This window comes from Solanum lycopersicum, chromosome 1, assembly GCF_036512215.1.
Source record: "Solanum lycopersicum chromosome 1, SLM_r2.1".
Classification (NCBI taxonomy): domain Eukaryota; kingdom Viridiplantae; phylum Streptophyta; class Magnoliopsida; order Solanales; family Solanaceae; genus Solanum; species Solanum lycopersicum.
In genome coordinates, this window is record NC_090800.1 from 74,400,303 (window position 1) to 74,421,834 (window position 21,532).

At 28.1% G+C, this 21,532-nt stretch overlaps 2 protein-coding genes and 1 long non-coding RNA gene across 3 annotated transcripts; 1 reads left to right on the top strand and 2 right to left on the bottom strand.

Moving 5' to 3' along the window:
* The first annotated feature begins 12,439 nt into the window (after positions 1-12,439).
* LOC101261743 (probable pectinesterase 53) lies at positions 12,440-15,256 on the top strand. Its single transcript, XM_004229323.5, has 5 exons — positions 12,440-12,932; positions 13,518-13,707; positions 14,026-14,229; positions 14,357-14,592; positions 14,674-15,256. The coding sequence occupies exons 1-5, from the start codon at positions 12,553-12,555 to the stop codon at positions 14,825-14,827; spliced, it is 1,164 nt and encodes a 387-aa protein (XP_004229371.2). The 5' UTR covers positions 12,440-12,552; the 3' UTR covers positions 14,828-15,256.
* Positions 14,885-16,359, bottom strand: LOC112941387 (uncharacterized). The gene is made up of 2 exons (XR_003246661.2): positions 16,044-16,359; positions 14,885-15,446 (listed from the first exon to the last, which is right to left on the bottom strand). It is a non-coding gene; the product is annotated as an uncharacterized lncRNA (long non-coding RNA).
* Positions 16,360-18,317: 1,958 nt separating this feature from the next.
* Positions 18,318-21,532, bottom strand: GA2ox3 (gibberellin 2-oxidase). The gene is given in 3 exon segments (NM_001247818.2): positions 18,318-18,774; positions 18,846-19,242; positions 21,128-21,532. Coding segments are annotated over 3 exon segments (1,035 nt in total). The 5' UTR covers positions 21,520-21,532; the 3' UTR covers positions 18,318-18,528.

Consider the following 21,532-nt stretch of genomic DNA (forward strand, 5'->3'; position numbering starts at 1 on the left):
GAATAAATATATGTCATAACATCTGACATTGGATTTTTATGTCATGCAAATCATAAAAAAATTCAAACGGTGTTTCTTGTAAGAATTGTTGAAACTTGTCTTGACCTAGGAAGGTCAACAGATCCGCAAACACATTCATGTTAATACATGAAGACAAATGTATTTGTATCTTCTTCTCCTATAAAATTGGTAAATTAAATTAATACATTTATCATACTATATAATGTCATATAAAATCATATATATACTGGTATATTAAATGGACATTCAATTAAATTCATACACAAAGCATACAAAAATTGTACATCAGTTCATACACAATGCATACAATATTAATACATATTTAATTTTTTAAAAAAATAATAATTTATGAGTTTTAAACTATAAACTACTACAAACAGTACCAATACATTAATTCATACATCAAAATCAGAACATAAAATATACAGCTTTAATACTTTTAATAATAGTAAAAAATATACGACATACAACACTAATACATTATTCATACACTGATATTGTAATAGACAATATAGCATTTCATACACATAGCATACAAATTTAATACATTAATGCATACATTCCTATAGTGAAATATAGTAATTATTTTATACACAAACTCATACAATATTAATACATTATTATTTATCAAAAATCATACTTTGTTGTAATCCAATTATATATTCACAAATCATACAATATTAAATCATACAATATTCATATATAATTATAATATACAATACTAAAAACTCAACTGATATATAAATCATACAAATTTCATGTACTATACTATTGACAAATAAAATCAAAATTAAACACACTTAAACCATACATTTTAATTGAAATTTGAAAAAATCTTTTTACTGACCTTAACAACTTGTTTAGGTTTATTTGTGGCTTATCTCTGACCTACCAATTTCAATGCTTTTTGCTTTTTTTGATTTTGTATTACAATATACTCATACACAGTTCATACATTGTTTATACATTTATAATGTAATAAAGTAGATGTAGCATTTCATACAAACTTACAACATTCTTTCATATACAATATATTCAACACTAAATATACAAATCAAAACATAAAGTATGTAATTTTATTATGGATATTAATATTCAACAATATCATAAAACTTAATACACAAATCATACAAATTTAATATACATATCATACCAAATTAATACATTGAATCATACACAATTCATAAATGTTTCATATATTGATATTGTAATATAAAAAAATGTGTAATTTCATACCGTGAATCATACACAATTCATACATAAATAAAAGAACATAAAAATGTACTATACTATTCACAATTAACTCGAAATTAGAATAAAATTAAATAGATAATTTTAATTTATTTTTTTAAAAATTTTTTTTTACTAACCTTTAATTTTTTTTTGGGTTTAACTGTTTCTTCTTCTTCTTGTAAATGTGAAGTATCGATTTCAGAGGTTCTTGTTTTTTTTTATTTTGATTTTATCAATTCTTCTACAAAATCAGATTCAGAATCTGATGAGTACTCAATTTGTTTTCCTTTCCTTTTCTTTCCTCTTTCTTTCGCCCTTTTCTCCGATTCATCTACTTTTTGCTTTTCTTTCCCTTTTCTCTTCTTCTCGGATTCCTTTGGATGTTTGTTTGTTTTTTTTTTCATTTTTGATTTCCCTGATCTAGCTTTGTCTTTTGCATATGAAGGCTGAGTTTGTGATAAAATTTTGAAAGATGGAGCATGAAATTCGTCTGAGCTTTGTTTATCATTCAACCTTTTGAATTTTCGCGGGGTTTCATTGCCTCTCTTCGACATTGTACAATTTTTTAAGTGCAAGAGATGAAGATTTGAGTGCAGAAAAGGAAGATTTGAGTGCAAAATAGTAGAATTGGAGAAGACGACTGTTAAGATTGAAAGTTTTTTTAGCGTGCAAAAGAGATGATTTGGTAAAAAATTAATTGTTAGGCGTGCAAAAGAGATGATTTTGTGATGATTTGGGGAAGAACAAAATTTTGGGGCAGTGTGACAGTTTTAAAATAAAACTGTAATTATTTTAGATATTGATGGGTAGTTATTAATTATGGAATGATAAAGTCCCTATTATTTTGTAATTTTTTTAAAAAAAGTAACTATATAATATTTATTTGAATTTACACTAGTTAAGAGTTTTGTTTAAAAAAGGTAACTTAAAATAATTAATTTAATTAACTACATTGGTTTTAAAAAGGTAACTGAATAATAAATGTAATTATTTAAATAAGTTTATTATTATTTAAAAAAATTAATGAGAATAATATGTTTTTTCTTGATATGCTATAACTTGATAGTAATATGCTATAAGTAGTTTATTATTAAAAAATATGTTTATAACTTGATATTTATCATCTTAAATGTGTGTGTAGTGTTATTTTTATCAAATAATTTATGTGAGTAAGCTTAGAAGGGGTTCAAGAAGCCTAATAATTACTGAATTTATTAGGATTTTATAAGTATTTGCTAGTACATAAATATAAGAAGTATTTGCTAGTACATAAGAATACAAAATAATATATATATATATATATATATACGCTCAAAATTTGGGTTTGACATTTGATCGTATGAAAAGGTGACAAGTCTAATATGGTGCAACTCAGTAGCAATAACACCAGACATAGCCTTGAGTTACACCCGATAAGGTTGTTCATATCCGTTAAAGTTATTAAACAACATTTGCAGGCATCTAGCTTCGGGATGATAAGACTAAAAATAAAATTTTCTTAGTAACCTATTCGAATAAGTTTCACCAGTAATTATTTCTGAAAAATTTAGGATTAACTCTTGTATAAGACGAATTGAACATGCATATAATGCACGTTATGAGGGGTTATAAAGACGAAAAACACTATCTAGGTTTTTATATCATAAATAAACCTCTTTTTTCTTCACTCGTAAAGCATTTGACTTTCATCACAATAGATAAATTACCTTTCAATGATTTAAAGGTAAGCATATGGTAGCCAAAAATATTAAATGAAACTTCAACCGGTCAGGGTTTGGGCCTTTGGAATATAAAAACACCACAATAAGTTAAGCAAACTAAATTATTAATGGGAAATTTTTCAAAATGTCAATATTTTAGCATTTAAGAGGACCCATTAGCAACGATTTCAATATTTAGTAAAAATGTCATTTTAGTTTGTTATGTATCTTATTTATGTTTTTATTATTTATTTTTATTTAAAGAATATAATTATTTAATAACAAAAAGGAGAAAATTAAGGGGGAATATTTCAAAAAAAGGCAAGCATCCTTAATTTTCTCATCAGTTACATTTTCAAATAAAATTTAAATTTTGTTTTTTTTTCTCCAGAATTTTTACCTTTTTAAAATTATATTCATTCCATAATATATTCTATTTATATTTATTATAGTTTTTTATTAGTTTGTATTCATTCCAATAGGTATGCCGAATTTATCTATATAGTCATTTAAGAAATATATTTGTATTTTCATATATTTTTTCCCTATATAGTTATTTTTTTCTTCAAAAATCCTGTATGTATTCATTTCAATATGTATTTTATTTGTATTTCTATTTATTCTAGTTTTTATTTAGAATTTTGTATAATAATATATATAATACAAAAAAATTAGTATGATGAAAAAGTGAATGAAATATAAAATTGAAAAGAAATAATTGAATATTTGGTGTACTCATTCTTAAATAAAATACATAACTAGTTGACATACCTTTAGAATAAATACAAATTAGAAAAAAAATGTCAAATTCAGTTGACATACCTTTATTAGTTTGTATTCATTCCAATATGTATGTCAAATAAAATGTAGCTATTTAAGAAATACATTTGTATTCGTATATATTTTTCACTGTGTATTTATTTTTCTTTTCAAAATCTTGTTTCCTTTTCAAAGTCGTATTCATTCCAATATGTCTATTATTTGTATTTGTATTCAAATACAAATAATACAAATACAAATAAACTAATAAAAAGTTGTTCTTCTTATAAATAAAATACATAACTAGTTGACATACATTTGGATGAATACAAATTAGGGACAAATACAAGATTCATAAACCATGCAACATGAAATTTTTAATAAATACAAATTTTGATAGTATACATAGTGATTTGAATACAAATTAAGAAAGCATACCAAGTTCTAAAAAAGAATTTATAAATACAAAACAAACTAATAGAAAATTGTTCGACAACTATCCGATCTTCGTCGTCTTTTTCAAGATCCTCACGAGTAAACAAAGATTTTACATTTGCGTTCTGAATTTGAGGAAGGTTTTGCACACCAATGAGTCTTGTAAATGTTCTTACCCTCTTTCTTCCCTCTTTTTAGCAGCGAATCATACATTATACACTATTTGTTGAGTAATAAATAAATTAAAGAATGAAAAATCACCAGAAATTGGTTGATTAAGATGAATACCTCTAGTAAGCCTCTTGGATTCAGCAATTGGAAAGTAAATCATAACGGAAATTGAAAAATACAAACAATATTTTTTTAATATTTAAACAAAAATAAAATTAGAAAAGAAATCTGAAAATAGGATAAAGATTAGAGATACCTTAATCAAAGGAATTCTGGTTGATTCAATTTTGGATTAAAAAAACAACCAAAATATATGGCAAAAAAATATTTGCAACTTGAATGTTGGAGGAAAATCAGAAAAGATAACAATGAGAGAGAAAACAAATTAAATGGGAGAGAGAATTAACAATTTGAAAAGATAAATATGAGAGAGAATGATTTTTTTTAAATATATAGAATTAATTGAAAGAGAGAGATAAAATAGGAAGAAAATTGGGATACATAAATTTTTTAAAATAATGACATTTTTGATATTATTGCTAATATTTATAAAGTATGAATATTGTTACTAAATATGTTATTTATTTTGACTAGTTTACTAATTTTTTCTTAATTAATTAGTTGTCCCTTCTAGAACATGCCTTTGATTTGACTAATCCAAACACACTAGGAACATGTGATAATTTTATGTGGTTCAAGTTATATATATTAATGATATTTTGGACATGACAATTAACAATCCATGGCCATTCACGTGGGCTTTTCTTTTGGACTTTGATCTAGAATACTCCTAAGGTCGAGCTTTAATTAAAAGGCAAATTTTCACGTATAGTAAATAAAAAATTCATATTTGTATGCTATAGAAAGTTTGCATAATTACGTTTTATAGCAAACATAAAACTGTATAATTCGCTGGACTATTTCGCTGAAATTGCATAATTCGCTATCCTATTTCACTGCAATTGTATAATGCACAATTGTATAATTCACTGCCTATTTCGCTGCAATATTTGTATAAAATTTGTTTTGCATACAATTGAATCGAAGTAAAATGTATGTATATTGCATAATTATAAGTGTATAGGAAGAAGATATATGTTTTTCTCTCGCTTTATACAAAAACAGAAACACAATATATACACTTCTGTTGTATAAAGCGAGAGAAAATTATATTTCACTGCAATTGTATAATTCACAATTGTGTAATTCGTTGGCCTTTTTCGCTGCAATATTTGTATAAAATTTGCATTTGTCTACAGTTGAATTGAAGTAAAATGTTTGTAAATTGTATAATTAAGTGTATAGCACGAAGATATATGTTTTTGCATGTGTATATACAATTTTCTCTCGCTTTATACATAACCGAAACACAATTTATACACTTATGTGTATAAAGCGAGAGAGGCGAGCAGAGGGAGAGTGGCGAGCGAGATTTTTGGGAGAGAGGCGACTGACAAACTTTCGCTAACGTTTGCTATGGAGCACAATTGAATCAAACCGTGGCTACTCTATTTATTTTAGGTTATTAGTTTGCTATTATATATACAATTATACCTTAATTAAAAGGTGGAGGTAAATTTTAAAAAGAAGATGAATGCCCAAGAGAGATAATTGGGAGTCTGGTTAAAAAAGGAAAGGTGGAGGTAAATTTGAAGCGAGTGAACTCGGAGGTTTTTGACCAAATTAAGTCATAATATAAAGCAATTTATTAAAATAATACGTATTTCTAAAATTTTATAAAATTAGTATAAACGTATTTCACAGTAACGATTTAGGATATTTTATTTTTTTAAAGTTGAAGACGTTAGATTGATACACGTTACACAGAGTAACATTTTACTCAATGAGTAACGTTTTAGGAGTAAAACGTTACTCAAAATGACATTTTAACAGTAAAATGTTACTTACAGTTACGTATATTAACCTAACTCTATTAGTTTTTTAAAAATAAAATATACCCTAAAATGTTACTGTGAAAAACGTTTATGCTAGTTTTATAAAAAATATATTATTTCGACAAATTACTTATATTATGACTTAATTTGGTCAAAAATTTGAGAATTTGGGTATAAAATGTGAGAGAATTGTGGGTAATGTCACTATTATATATATTAATATTATGCTTACTTTTAAATAATTATATATATACCCCTTTTAATATTTCATGTCATATATTTTTTATTTTTTAAGATACAATCAGATTTTCACATCCCTTACAACTAGGATTAATTGATTATCTTTTTAATTTACTCTTTCACTTCAAATTAACCAGTCTCCCTTATTTATCACTTAATTATCTCTCTTCTTTACTGATTCAAGAAATTTATCCTACAATTTCATTTTAACAATGACTAATCTATTCTCTTCTTTTCGAGATATCATCACCATGATAGACAAAATCGCCAGAAGTCAAACCTTATTATATATTGTTCCTTTCTAACAAGACCAAATCAAACTAATTGTTATAAAGAAAACTTTTCAAAGTTAATCGAAGAATCGGTCAAACAACCACATTCATCGTCGAAGACTCCATAATCTCTTTATCATTGAAGTCGTGAACTCTATGAATTTTCAAGTCTATTTTTGATGAAGTCATGATGATGTGTTGTACTTTTATTAACTGATTAAAACGACGAAAGAGATACAATGGGAAGAACAATTAAACATTATTTCTTCTATATGTATGTGAAATCAATGTTAAAAGTTTTGCATATTATTTTATTAGATGTATCCGTTGTATTTGAACAAGTTAATATATCTTTTTTGTTTTCGTTGTATGTGCAATAAGTCTTCATATGTCTATTAGGTATACATGTATTTATATCTAACGAACCATTTATTAATATGGCAGACATTGTTATTATATACGTTTTTATATACAAATGTATCTAAATGATATACTCAGATACATGATCATAGCTGATAGACACAAAATGTACTTATGGAAGTCATTCGAACAAAGACCCTCATATACACATGTATTATTATTATTATTGTAGGTAAGATACAACTTAGATAAATAATTATATATATCAAAAGATAAACATATAGATACAAGTAATTAAGGAATAAATAAGAACGATCTACTACCAAGAAGATGAAGTTTACATTTATTCTAATTTTATGAAATCATATTTTTTAAAATTTGATATAGTTGATATGTGGGATACTAGAAATCAGTTAGAATTGTTATAACTTCTTTAATTAAGGAAATCAATTATAATGTATTTTATTCAAACTAATAAAATATGTATCTTACTTTTTAAATTCGTCGAAGATATATGTATATAAAGAACAATATGATACATGTAATAATATTCAAAACTATCGTAAATCCTAGTAATTAGAATATAAATTAGTGAAATTTATATAACTTTCTCTTGTTTTAAATTATATTTATTTTTAATAAATATGTTAATTTTTTTTACTAATTATTCTTAATTAAAATATGGAGTACTGTCTATGATGATATTTCATCAATAAAGTAGTGGCCATAGGATTCTTTTGTAATTGCATGGACAATGGAGTGCTTAAGAAACAGTTTAGTATGAAATGACTTGATAGACTCATGGCCACACGCTTTAATTAATTGTCAAATCATTCGATTCAATTTTATTTTTTAAAAGTTATTTAATTGTGTTGATTAATTGATACAGAACTCACTCATTTGTGCTTAATCCTTTTGATAAAGAAAGTGAGTTTATATGTATAAGAATATGCTAATATTAAGTCTAAACTTTTTATTAAGATGAATTTGATATCGTAACATTTCACTCGTCCCTAGATAGATCAAATACACTTAAAAAAGTTTTTTATAAAATTAATTTCTTTTAGAAAAAATATCAAACAAAAAATTGAAAAATATTCACTTTTTCTAGGAACTATATGTGGATCATTATATTACTTCTATGTTGGTTAATGTGGTATTGACTGATAATTGAACTTAATTCTTTTACTATGTATGGTACTTGAAAATTTACTCACGTTCTTTTACTATTTGTTCACGATTTTGCTATGTAATTTAGCATAAAATTCTAAGAATCGCTAAGAGAATGGAAGAAAGAGGACAATATTGTGAGGAAGAATTGTATTAACTTGTCTTGATTTTTATTTGATGATTTTACAGAGGGTTACCCTTCTATTTATACTAGTATACTACTAACTTAGGGACTAATATGTAAATAATAATATGTAAGTTTGTATATATTTTCAAATTCCCTTCTCTAAAATATTCTACAATCTTAGAATATTTCAAAAACCTTCTATGTAATTCTATAATCTTTCGAGGAAAACATCTATATTTCTCTAGTATCATCCACAAGAACAAGTCTTTCTCCTATGTAAGCAATCAACATTGACAACTTTGTGCCATGTGGCACTTACATGAAATTTATGTGGTGTGATAATTTGACGGATCGTCACATAATGTTTAATGAGTAAGGTTAAATACGGAGAAAATCGTACCATAGACGTAAGTCTTTTTATCACAAAGTATATAAGCATTAATTCTTTCATATTAATCTGAATCACATAGAATCTTTATAAAACTGAAATCTTCAAAGATTTATGCTAATCACTACAATAGTAACTAAGGGAGAAATCGACTTTGTATATATTTTGTTAGAAAAATATCGTTGGTTTTGATAAATTGAAAAATACTGCTATATTCTATATCAAAATATGGTCCTATATACTTGTATAGAGGAAATTTCCCCTTTTAATTTCTATAAGTAACAATAGGATAAAATTTATTAAATTTAAGCAAAATTTATAAGTACCAATATTTTTCAATTAAAAGAATGTAAAGGGATATTTTGTGAATTTTCCTCTAGTATATTTTGCCTTTTGGTTTCAGCCGGAGAAGATATCGATTATATACAATACATTCAAATATGTGTGCTTCTCGAAATTAAATTTAAGCGTGATAATACTACTGTCTTTTGGCTTTGTTTTATCATTTTTGGTATCTTACTTCTATATTTTGTATTCACTTAATTATTAAAAGTTTGTCATACATTGCGCAGAAAAATATTTTGAATTTCAATGTACTTTTACTAGATGTGGTTTATACTTCTAATTTTTAAAAGATAGCAATCATCGAATATGACTGATATTTAAATTTAATATATACATATTTAAAAATTACTTTAAAAGTAGAATAAGTCATAGTAATTGATAATTCAAAAATACTTTAAAGATATATAAAAAAATTATAATGAAAGACATATCGTAAAAAGTGTAACCAAACAAACTCCAACTTCATAATTTCAAATAAAACGAAAAATATATGAAATAAAACAGGGCGTTGAATGGGAAAAGTTGGAGCACAACTAATTATTTTTGCCTATAATTCTATTATTATTGATGAACTATTACAACAGTTTTTTTATATATATAAACGCGTTACTTATGTATATGACTTAAATAAATTATAAATATAAAATTAATATTATCGAGTTTGTACTTTTTGAACTTTCTGTAACTAACCTCGCTAAGAAAGGTGAATAACCAAGATTCTCTTTGTCAATGTGCTTTCTTGTTGACGTATGGAGGGATATTTAGATAAACTCATTGATCATAATAGTGCCAATATCTACAGTAATAATATCCCTTTAACCGGAAAAAAGAGGGTCTGTGATGAAATTGGGATATTGTTCTCAAACTCTCGCCAATAACTAAAAATTCAAATAATCAATGAATCGAGCTATCGAGATAGAAAGTTTGACATTTTAGACAATATTGTTGATCGTTGAACATGTGGTATGGGGTCAGTTATCAGTAGTCCTAATTCCACCAAGTTGCTTGCAGGTCCTCCTCGATCTTCTCCACTATCAACATTCTTTCTGATTATAACAACATATAGTATACTACTTAATTAATTGATGTGTAGGGTATACCCTTTCACTTCTTCTCGCAAAGTCAAAAATAAATTACGTCGCACTTTTCGGATTATAAAATTAAAATAAGTTTATTTTTTATTTCATTAATTATTGTGATTTATAGTATTTTTTATATAATTTTAATTTTATGCATAAAAACTTAAATTATTTGACTTTCGAAAAACGAAAAGTAGACATTCAAACCAAAAAGTAAAAACTTTTTTCTAGTGCAAACACCACTTTTAACTTATTATCAGTCTAAAAATGAGAGATTAGGATAATTTTGATCTCTTTTTGTTGTGTTAATGAATAAGTTCAACAAATTTCAGTAGAACTCGAATAGGATAAACAATATAACACTATAGTATAGACGAACAAACAAGTTGAATTGGAATACAGCTAATTATTAATTAAATCTCCAATTCTTTTGGCAACATGGGTTTGCACCACAGCTGCGACCCAACACATTTCACAGGGTAGGGACCCCTAAACTGCTTATAATGCTTTCCACACTAGCTACCTCAACCCACTTAATTCCCCTTTCTTTATTTTATTTATAGTTTAACTCGTTATAAAGTTTATAAAAAATAAAAGAGATTTTTTTAATTTTGTAGTCTTAAATTGAAGTTGTATTAGATATATTAAAATGACATTTAATTTTATAATCTTAAATATGTCACATGAAATGTTTAAAATTTAAATATTGCTGGAAAAAAAAAAGATTCATTCTTTTTTAAATAGATTAAAAACGAATTAGGAGAGAGTATTCATTTACGACAATAGAATTCAGCCTTTAAGCTTCTTACTATTAATATTATTACGTTTTTGTACTTATGAATTTAAGTATAGTATTGTATTTTAATTTTCGTGGATTTCTACCTTTAAATTTATATTTTAAAGGTAAAAGTATTGTTCTTGATGAATTCGATGTCACAATGTTGCATTCAACACACACACACATACACATATATATATATATATTAGTTGGTTGATGTATAAAGAACCTGTAATTATAGACAATTAAATCATATAAAGTGTATGTAATGTTTTTTCTACGATTGTGGGTCATAAAATTTAAATTTGCAGCTTAATTATGTGAAATGAAATATATTTATCTTCTATTAATAATTGGGGTCAAATATATGAGCCCATAATTAAAATAGTCATTTTTTTCTAACAAAATACATAAAGGCCACTCAATTTATAGTTAATCACTAGGACACTTCACTATATTGTTAGTGAAATGTAATTTTCCTTTTTTTTCCTGCAAAATTGCTGCTCTGTCGGTGATTTCGTTTTAATAATTACAGCTTTTTTTTTTCTTCTGAATAATTTTTTATTTTTTTTTCGATTACAGCTTATCACTCAGTGATGTCATGCATACCATGAGAGATTCATTTTCTTAAAAGGAAAAAGAGGCAATTATATCACTTCAGTTTTGCAATTTAGAGGTTTCGTTATATATTATTATCTAACAAATGACGTTTTTTATTAACAAATTTATATTTACTAATTTTAAAAAAATTAAAAATACCTTTTTAATTTGCAACAATAGCATGTGACTATAAATTTACCTTCCGTTGAAAAAAAATCCTTAATTACAATATGCGTGACATCATCGATTGCTAAAATTCTGTTATTTGTACATAAGGGCACAACTTTAACCCACTTTACTCTTTAGTAATGGCCATTAATTAAGATTTCGGATATAAATTCGAATCGACCAAATGGAGCAGCAGTATGCGATAATTTTTGGTGCACATTGGAATCACCGAAAGAGTATCAGCGCAGTTAGATTTCCTGTGTTAACAAGTAGAAATGGCGGAATGCTAAAGAGATGACTATGGAGCTAGTGCAATCAGGTAATCGATCAAGTAATCCATATACGAGCATTCCAGCCCTAGTGTACTTATTTGTTGGCATTGAAAACCACAAATCATTCCAACATTTCACATAGTTCTGGACAAATTTGACCCTTTAAATTATTTATGGTATACCCTTTAACTTTGTCATTTAGAATTGATATACCCCTCGTTATAAAAGTGACTCATATATATTCTTACTTTTAAAAGAAAACGATATATATGAGTCATTTGTATAACAGTGAAGCTATGTATACATGAATCACTTTCATAACGAGGTTATACCAATTCTAAGTAGCAAAGTTTTCACGTATGGCCAGTTTAGTAAATGTAGGTCAAGATAAGACCAAACCCAACGTAACCACAATACCTTTTTCTTTTGTATATATATATATATGCATGTGAATTGTGATGATCATGCAAACACAAAGATAGTGCTTAATATTGGATAATTATAGTTATTTATTCTTCCACCCTACCCATTCTAACTCAATGGCATTAGCTTCCACACTTACTCTATTATTGTTCTTCCTTTCCATGCTGCTCATGCCATTGACTTCACAAGAAAAAGACAATGAGAATTTTGATGAATGGATATCTTTGAATGTGAAACACTACAATAGTAGAAACAGAGAAACGAGTTTGAAATGGACGCAAGAATCAATCAAACACAAAAAACAACATCATGTTCCTCCACCTCCCGTTAGTAGCAGCTTTGATCCAAAACTTATATACGCGGAGATGAACAAAATGATAATCACCGTGAGTCAAGACGGAAGTAGCAATTTCAATACTATTAAGGAAGCTCTTGCTACCATTCCACTCTATAACAAGCGCAGGGTCATACTGGACATCAAACCCGGAGTTTATAGGTACGTACCTCACTATTATTACATAAAAAAAAAATATTTACGCAATCAGATTAACTTAATCACTCTATATATATAGTAGTGGAAACACCTTATGCTCCTTCACTAAAAACTAATTACACTATAATGAGGTACATATATATTCTAAATTCAAAACTCGGATTAATAATTTAAAAAAAGTTCTAACTTTTATATAAACTGATTTTACACTATATCATGTTACTTAATCAAAGTCGATAGCAAATAACTTCTTTATCATAGCAAACATGGATTTGTACCTTTAAAATTTAATAAGTGACTTTATGGCCACTATAAGTATATTGATTGCGAAAAAATCTCTTCCACGTGTATAAGATAAGTTATTTAACTACATTTAGTGGATAAAATCTTCATCTTCACTATATATAAAATTAAAAACTATATTTGCTACCTTTGAGTATTTTATTTCTTTTCATTGGGTGGGGTATAAAGATTCACTTATATATAAAATTAAAAACTAGATATGACTTTATGGCTTCGATAAATGATGACTTGGATAAAACTTTAGTTGTAGTGAAATTATTGTGACGATAATAAGTGAAATTGTAGGGAAAAAATTAACATTCCAAGAAGTTCGCCGTTTGTGACATTTCGGGGCGATAGTAGCAATCCGCCACGGATTACAGGAAATGACACAGCTTCAGCTACACGAACCGGTGGTACGCCTTTAAAGACATTCCAAAGTGCTACCGTTTCTGTCGATGCCGATTATTTTATCGCCATAAATGTTATTTTTGAGGTAAATTTCTATATTAATTGTTCATTTTAAGATTAGACATTAGATCAATATGCATGCGATTAAAATATAATAATTTAAGGTACATGCACCAACAAATTCCCAACGTCCTTAGTTTGACTGAACGTAGATTAATTATTAGACTTTTCAATCTTATCATCTTAAATTAAAACTATGTATAGTCCTTTAAATCTTGCAGTATTAAACTTATGAGGTTAGTAATAGTTCAATTAAAATCAACGCTTTTTTTTAATATGAATCTTAGAGAAATGAAATATAATTTTAAAATTACTATGAATCTTTTTTTTTTTTTTTTTGTAGAATACAGCACCCCATGTGGTTGGAACCGCAGGAGAACAAGCAGTGGCACTAAGAATATCAGGAAACAAAGCAGCATTTTACAATTGCAGTTTCTATGGAAGCCAAGACACACTTTATGATCATAAGGGACTTCACTATTTCAACAATTGTTTCATTCAAGGCTCTGTTGATTTCATTTTTGGGTATGGTAGATCCCTATATGAGGTCAGTTGCATTTTAATAAATTAATTTATATAGACAAAAATCATCGTTTGAACGTGAAATGCTTTGTGCCAGTACTGAACTGTCAATTGTCTTGAAATCTAATTACATTTTCATATCATGTGGATAGAACTGCCAGTTGAACTCCGTAGCAAAGAAAGTGGCGTCCCTGACAGCGCAGAAACGTACAAATTCATCGATATTAAGTGGATTTTCGTTCAAGAACAGCACCATAACAGGGACAGGATCAGTTTATTTAGGCAGGGCGTGGGGTGATTATTCTAGAGTGATATTTTCGTATACTTACATGGACAACATTGTTCTTCCACTAGGATGGAATGATTGGGGCAAAACAATTAGAGACTCGTAAGTGTTTTTGGTTTTTTTTTACTGATTTTTTTCAAAATTGTTTTGCAAATGAAGTTGAAAATTAGAAATGGATTGTAGGAGAGTGTATTATGGGGAGTACAGGTGCAGTGGACCAGGAGCCAACATTACAGGAAGAGTTCCGTGGGCGCGAATTCTCAACGATGAAGAGGCCATGCCTTTTATTGGCACCTATTATGTTGATGGCGATTCTTGGCTTATACATCCCTACTAGTTACAACTTGCAATAATCAATTTTATTGCTTATGTACACCCTTTCGCGTCATTCTACTTGTTATGGTTGTGACAAATAACAAATTTATTACAAGCATACGTATCGCGTTACATTGTAAAAGATACACCTGTTTCTAGGATTTCTTTGTATGGGCACAAATACAACACTAAGATATAATGTTCCAGCTAGGAACATCCTCAGCTTCAACTATACAGCCACAGTAATAATAGTAATTGTTTCGAGTGGTGTTACCATTATTATCGCTAGTTTCTTCAGCATCGAGAAGCAGCCCATCGTCTGGTCCTTGCAGATAGATGTCCTCGCGAGATCTAATAAGTGCTTCCAGCAGCAACACTAGTGATGCCATTTTATAATTTGCTACTGAGTTAAAAGACCGAAACAGAGAAAAAGAAGAGCAGAGTATGTACCAAGAAAAATGAAAGTGGCAGTATAAAATGTAACATATTCATGAGTTGGATCATCTGAACCTCAACTACTTATTTTGCAACACGAAAAGAATATGGACATTCATAAAATTAAGTTTCTTTACCTACTTCAATTAGATAAGACTCTTGTGAGTTGTGACCAGTGATGTAGCAAAAATTGGTCAGTTAACCACCTTGCATCGGAAAAAAAATCATACTATATAAATATATAACAAATGATACGAAACATATAGTTCAAAAATTATACAAAGCTATAATGATAAACAGTAACAGGGTAGGATTATTCAGGTTTATAACATGAGATATATGAGTCAATGGGAGTTGAACAAATTAGGCGATATGCTTTGCGATAACTTATAACACCAAACAAGTTAAAGCTAATTTCCATCACATTATTAATTAGACACTAAGAGTAACACCTACCAGCAGCAGCAAATGTAACAGTACAACACACTAATATCCAAAGGATGAGGATGTATATGTATGTATCAACTGTATATGAATCTTCATAGGCCATAGCAATAGCAAATAATGTATCCTTATGTTTGGTATTACATCAATAGATTTTAACAAGTTATACATGTACCAACACTACAATACATTCTAATTTACCAAATGATTTTTATGTGGAACAAATTACAACAGCTAGGCCGGCCTCAATGCTGTATAACATGAGATGACAATTCAGATTTGATGGAGACCGAAGGGATGACTAGTTTAATTCAATTTAAAGTATTCAACATGAGAGTTGGGACGCGATGAGCACTGACCTTGGAGGCACAACTCGGGCCAATGAGAAGCGTATTGCCAGCGGCCTGAACTTAAGAGACGAAGGACGACGAGCTGAGAGATGAGAGTTAGAAACTTTTGATTGTTATCACGGAAAAAACATTTGTTGTTCTCCAAAGTGGAGGACATGATTATAGAGAGAAACAGATAATGCAATTAAGGAACAGAAGTAATATTTACATGATTAAATTTGAAAATTTTATAACTAGCATTCTCTCACTATATATAGATTTGATCACAAGTTAAAAATAAATCAAATCTAATCATTTTTGTTGAATTAGGTCTTAGGCCTAACTCACAACCCAAATACATGTATCCGAAGTCCAAAATCTGATAAGATTTGCAATATAGTAAACTATCATGTATCTAAATGATTAGCTTTCAAAACGTGGATTATCGTAAGATACCTAAAAATTGAAAATGAACTCAAAATACACAACTTTGTCATTCTTAGTGATAAAAAATTGCAGACATTTGTGTAGATTTTGTGTCACTCTTTGTCATGTCTTGATTTTCATTCCAACAGATTGACATACAACCTCATGGGCAGCCTCAATTACAACGTGAGTGAAAAAATATATTTGTTCTCTTATTGTTTTCCAGAGTCAAAAGCCTAAAGGGTGAAAAATGTTAACAAAAATTAAAAAACGGTATATGAAATTTCTTTTTAATTAAAACGGCAAAATCGCTCACGAAGTAGCGATTTTGTTCATTGAAAAAAGCAAAATCAATGCTATAGCAACTATTTGTTAAATCTGATTGTTTTTTTAGAAAAAAAAAATAAACAAAATCGCTCCTAAAAGGAGCGATTTTCAAAATAAAAATTTTTTAGATAATTTTTTTAATATATTACTGCTAAGGCGGCTACTCAAGTTTTAAAAAAAATTATTATTATTTTTTGCTTCTTTTTTTTTAAAAAAAAGTTTAAATTAATTTTTTTTTAAAATCAAATAGCTGTCAAGACAGAGATTTTTAATTAAATTTTTTATTTATTTTTTAAAATCAAATCGCTGCCAACAGCAATTTTGCTTTTTTCGACGGACAAAATCGCTACTTCGTGAGCAATTTTGCCGTTTTAGTTAAAAAGAAATTTCATATACCATTTTAAAATTTTTGTTAACATTTTTCACTCTTAGGCTCCGGACTCTTGTTTTCCCTATGCATTCAGTTTGCTAACAGAATTTGTTCCTTAGCTAGCTACTTTCTAGTATGATATTAAATAATATAGGTTAAGTTTTTTACTCATTATATTAGCTAACATGATCGCTTCGCAATTGAACTACGTATTGTATAACTTCTTGCTTCAATTTTTTCATTTCTTTGTGTAGTGTAGTCCTTCTATGATAGTATTGTATTTGTATTTAAGTCGGATAGCAAGGATTAACAGACATTTAAAAGAAAATTTTATTCAAAGTTTTTATAATGCTTGGTTATAAGCGATATAAAAATTAAAGTGACTTGATAAAATCAATTAAATTAAAGCTAGCTAAAGTGGAATTATGTCCTATACTACACTAAATAATTAGAATGTGCTTTCAAAAATTTTTATGCTTGATCGGTTAAAAAATAGAAAAAAAATTCTTGAAAAAAATTATAAAAAATAATTTTCCTAATGTAAGTAGGAAAAGCAAGTTTCATAACTAGCGTCCACATTATTTTAAATTATTTTAAACATTTCTGTCCTCCAACGCATCTCATCTTCACTTCAATCCCCTTTAGTCTCCTTTCCTACCACCCACACCTACCTCACATCGTATTTTTCTATATTATACATAAAAAAAATTTAATTTACCTATCGAACACTTTTTTAAAAAATAGAGAAGAAATCAATTTATTTTTCTAAAAATATAACATTTATATCAAACACACAATCTTGCACCATATATATTTCCTAGGTACTACTCATCTAAGGTGTGACATAATACAGAATGTGACTGTCAATATCACAGAGACCCCTGACAATGGACATATAGACAAGATCCCAAATTTCAGCTTAAAGTTTTTTGATACAATTTTTAACCAAAACTGAACCACAAGAGCTACTACATATATCTGACAATAACTTTCAAAGGTACTAATTTTATTTTCTCTTATTATAATTACTTGTCTTAGGATTTGAAGCAAAGACAAAATTATCTTTCCATAATATGTTAAGATTCAATAATATATCAAGGTATAAATATGAACTCATGACACTTCGAATTTGCCACCATTTATCATAATAGAGTGGACAACCAGTGGAACAAAATCATTTATATAAAAAACTAACTTTAACTTTTATACACTTATAACGTGAACAAAAGATTTACAATATGGATAATTATAACAATGTAATGAAAAACTAGACTACACATGCATAATGCATACACCTCCAAGGCCCTCTAAAAAGATCTTTTTTTTTTTTACTCAGTACTAAGTTATACTCTACAAGAGAGCAAATAGATCGAGTTAATAAATAACAAGTCGTCATTGGGTATGATTCTTGAAATAGTCAAGACGACTATCAGCCAGACGTAATGAATACACAATTTGTTTAAAGTCCCCCCACTTGAAAGGCTTATAAATATTAGTAATATTGTTGATTTGAGGAGGAGCACTTATCCAAGCGCCAAGAGCAGGAGCTGCAAAGTACATCATGGACATTCTACTTTTCCATGAATTTATTGACACCACTCTATGTCTTACACTGGTAAATCTACCATTCGTCAACGCCTGCATCGAAAATAATAATTAGTGTCTCGATAAATTTCAAAATGATTATTGATATTTATATTTATACGAACCTGAAAGGAGTCCCCTACGAAAACGAAGAACTCATTAGGATCAGGAGGAACAGGTATCCAAAATCCATCATGAGTATATATTTGAAGTCCACTAACGTCATTTGATCGAAGGATTGTTAGTATTTGTGGATCAGTATGTTCTCCAAATCCAACTCTTGATTTTGATGGATTTGGTGATAGGCCCCAATGATTATTGTTTAGTTCATCTTGATTATCATCATTATTAGGTGTGATAAATGGTGGATAGTGATTGACTCTGAAACAAGAGTCATTGTGTGAATCACTTATGAGCTTGCTGAAAATTGAATTGTCTTCTATCCATAAACCTTCAGCCACCAATTCAAGAATATCACAAGATAGCTTCCTAACTGCACTTACGTAATCATTTGTCACCGAGCTACAATCATATCAGAAACAGATTCAGAATTTAACTTTAAATAATACAGAATGATACACTTAGATTGGAACTTGTTAAATTATTAAGACAACAAATAGAGATTAATTTGCACTTTGATACTCTTTTTTCTATAATTACCATATTCTAAAAATTCTACTATTAATGAATCCGTACTAAAAGTCTAAGTGATATATATGCCGACCAAATAAGACTAAATCTACTAATTAAATTGCATATTAATTAAAGATAGTGACAATAAAACATTTAAAATAGACTTCTGACTTTTTCTTGTTTTTGGTACATGGTTGAAAATTGGTTAGTTCATTATTAGTATTTTATTATCATTGACTTATCCTCTTTACCGGTAGTTAATTACTACTAAATTAAATACTATATATGTAACGCTTGTCAACGCATAAAAAAATATATTATTGTGCAACTGTTTGGTGATATATACATTAAAATTCCAGAAGAAGAAAAAATAGTTTATGGTTGGTGATGCTATTATCTGAAAAGTTTTTCTCATCCAAATTGACCTAAAAAAGGTTAAAGGGGTCCATGCACGTACGTGTAAACATATATTTGACTTTGTGAAATTATTTAGAAAACTCAAATAGGACCTTTCGTTGGTCAACACTCAGCAGCTACCAAGTATTAGGTAAGTCAGATATTTTAATACTAGACAACTTATCTTTTTCTTCTGAAAACGAGGTTTCATCCTTAATAAATAAATTTATTATATATATAATAAATTAATCTGTTTTCAATAGATCAATAGCTAATTTGTAGCTAGGACCTAACTAAATGAATTTTATTATCATATTTTACTAATTCATAGCTATATATGATCGTCTAACATATGAATTTTTTATCATTTAGTTATGAAATTTTATCGAGCGTAATACTTTATTTTGATTAGATATCTTATATTCCTTACACGTAATTGATGATGTAATGAGACCAAATTGTATAATACTAAAGTATTATAATTACGTGAATATGGGAATTAGAACAATATGAATGCGACAGTAAATTCATTAATGCGTTACAGATATTATATAATTGCTAATCTTATATATAATATACCCCACTTGATTTTGTTTTAGTGGGGTCATCAGAAAAACAAATTGAACTTTGTCTCCATGACCTGACTATATATATATATATATATAATGGAATTAAAATTTTATAAAATCAAATCAGAAATGTGAGTTATCTTAAGGGAAAAATAAAACGAAGTTGTAAAATGAAATGGCTAGCTGGCATTTACAAAGTATTAGAGCTAATTATTATACATGCATTAATAATACTAGGGAAGTCTCATTTCACCCGGCCAGCATAATTTCAGGAATGAATTAATTAGTGGACCGGACCTACTAGCTAAAGAATTAATGAACAAACAAACATAGTTATAAATTATAATATATACTTTTATTTATATGCACTTCCTCCTCAGCTGATAACTACTTTTGTAAGGCCAAATACGGACTTGCACATATCTAACTAACTAGCTAAATAAAGTGCTATAAATAGCACCAACATACTATCAAGACTCATATTAAATATTTTCTCATCCTTGTGAAAAATATTATTATTTAACAAATACATTTGATCAATATTTCATGTTAATTAATCAAATAAATAAATTCATGTTCGTTTATGAAAAATTTAAACTTTAAGAGAAAAATAAATAAGGATAAAATTGTAAAGTTATCTAATTTCTTTTTAGAGGATTGAAACTTAAAATGATAGACAACTAAATAGAAACAGATGAAATTGATTCCTCTCTTCCAATCTACTTGATATGTTATATTTCTATTATTCTTGTCAACTTTATATATGATTCAAATAATATCACATAAATTTAGAAGAGAAGCGACGTTACCTGAAAGTAGAAGGGTCATTAGAGAAGTTTTTGGCTCGTTGAGAAAGAGAAAGTGTATTTGCTTCCAAGAGAATATATTCAAGATCACCTTTATCTCCATTGAAGCCAATGTTCTTGCTACCATAACCAAAGGGAGCCGCGGGACCAGCGCGTCCCTTCTCAGAGACGGGACGCGAAAAGAAGTCCGCGGCTTCCCTTTCCATTCTCGCGATCACCTTCTTCGAAACCCCGTGATTTATAACTTTAAAGAAACCGTAATCTTCACATGCTTTCACAATCATTTCGGACGCAATAGACTTGTCATCCGACAAGTCAATTGTCGGAACCCCAAACGCCGCGGTTTTTTTCTTGTTACCGCGGCGTATAAGGGGAGATGGAGTTGCTACTACCATAATTAATCGAATG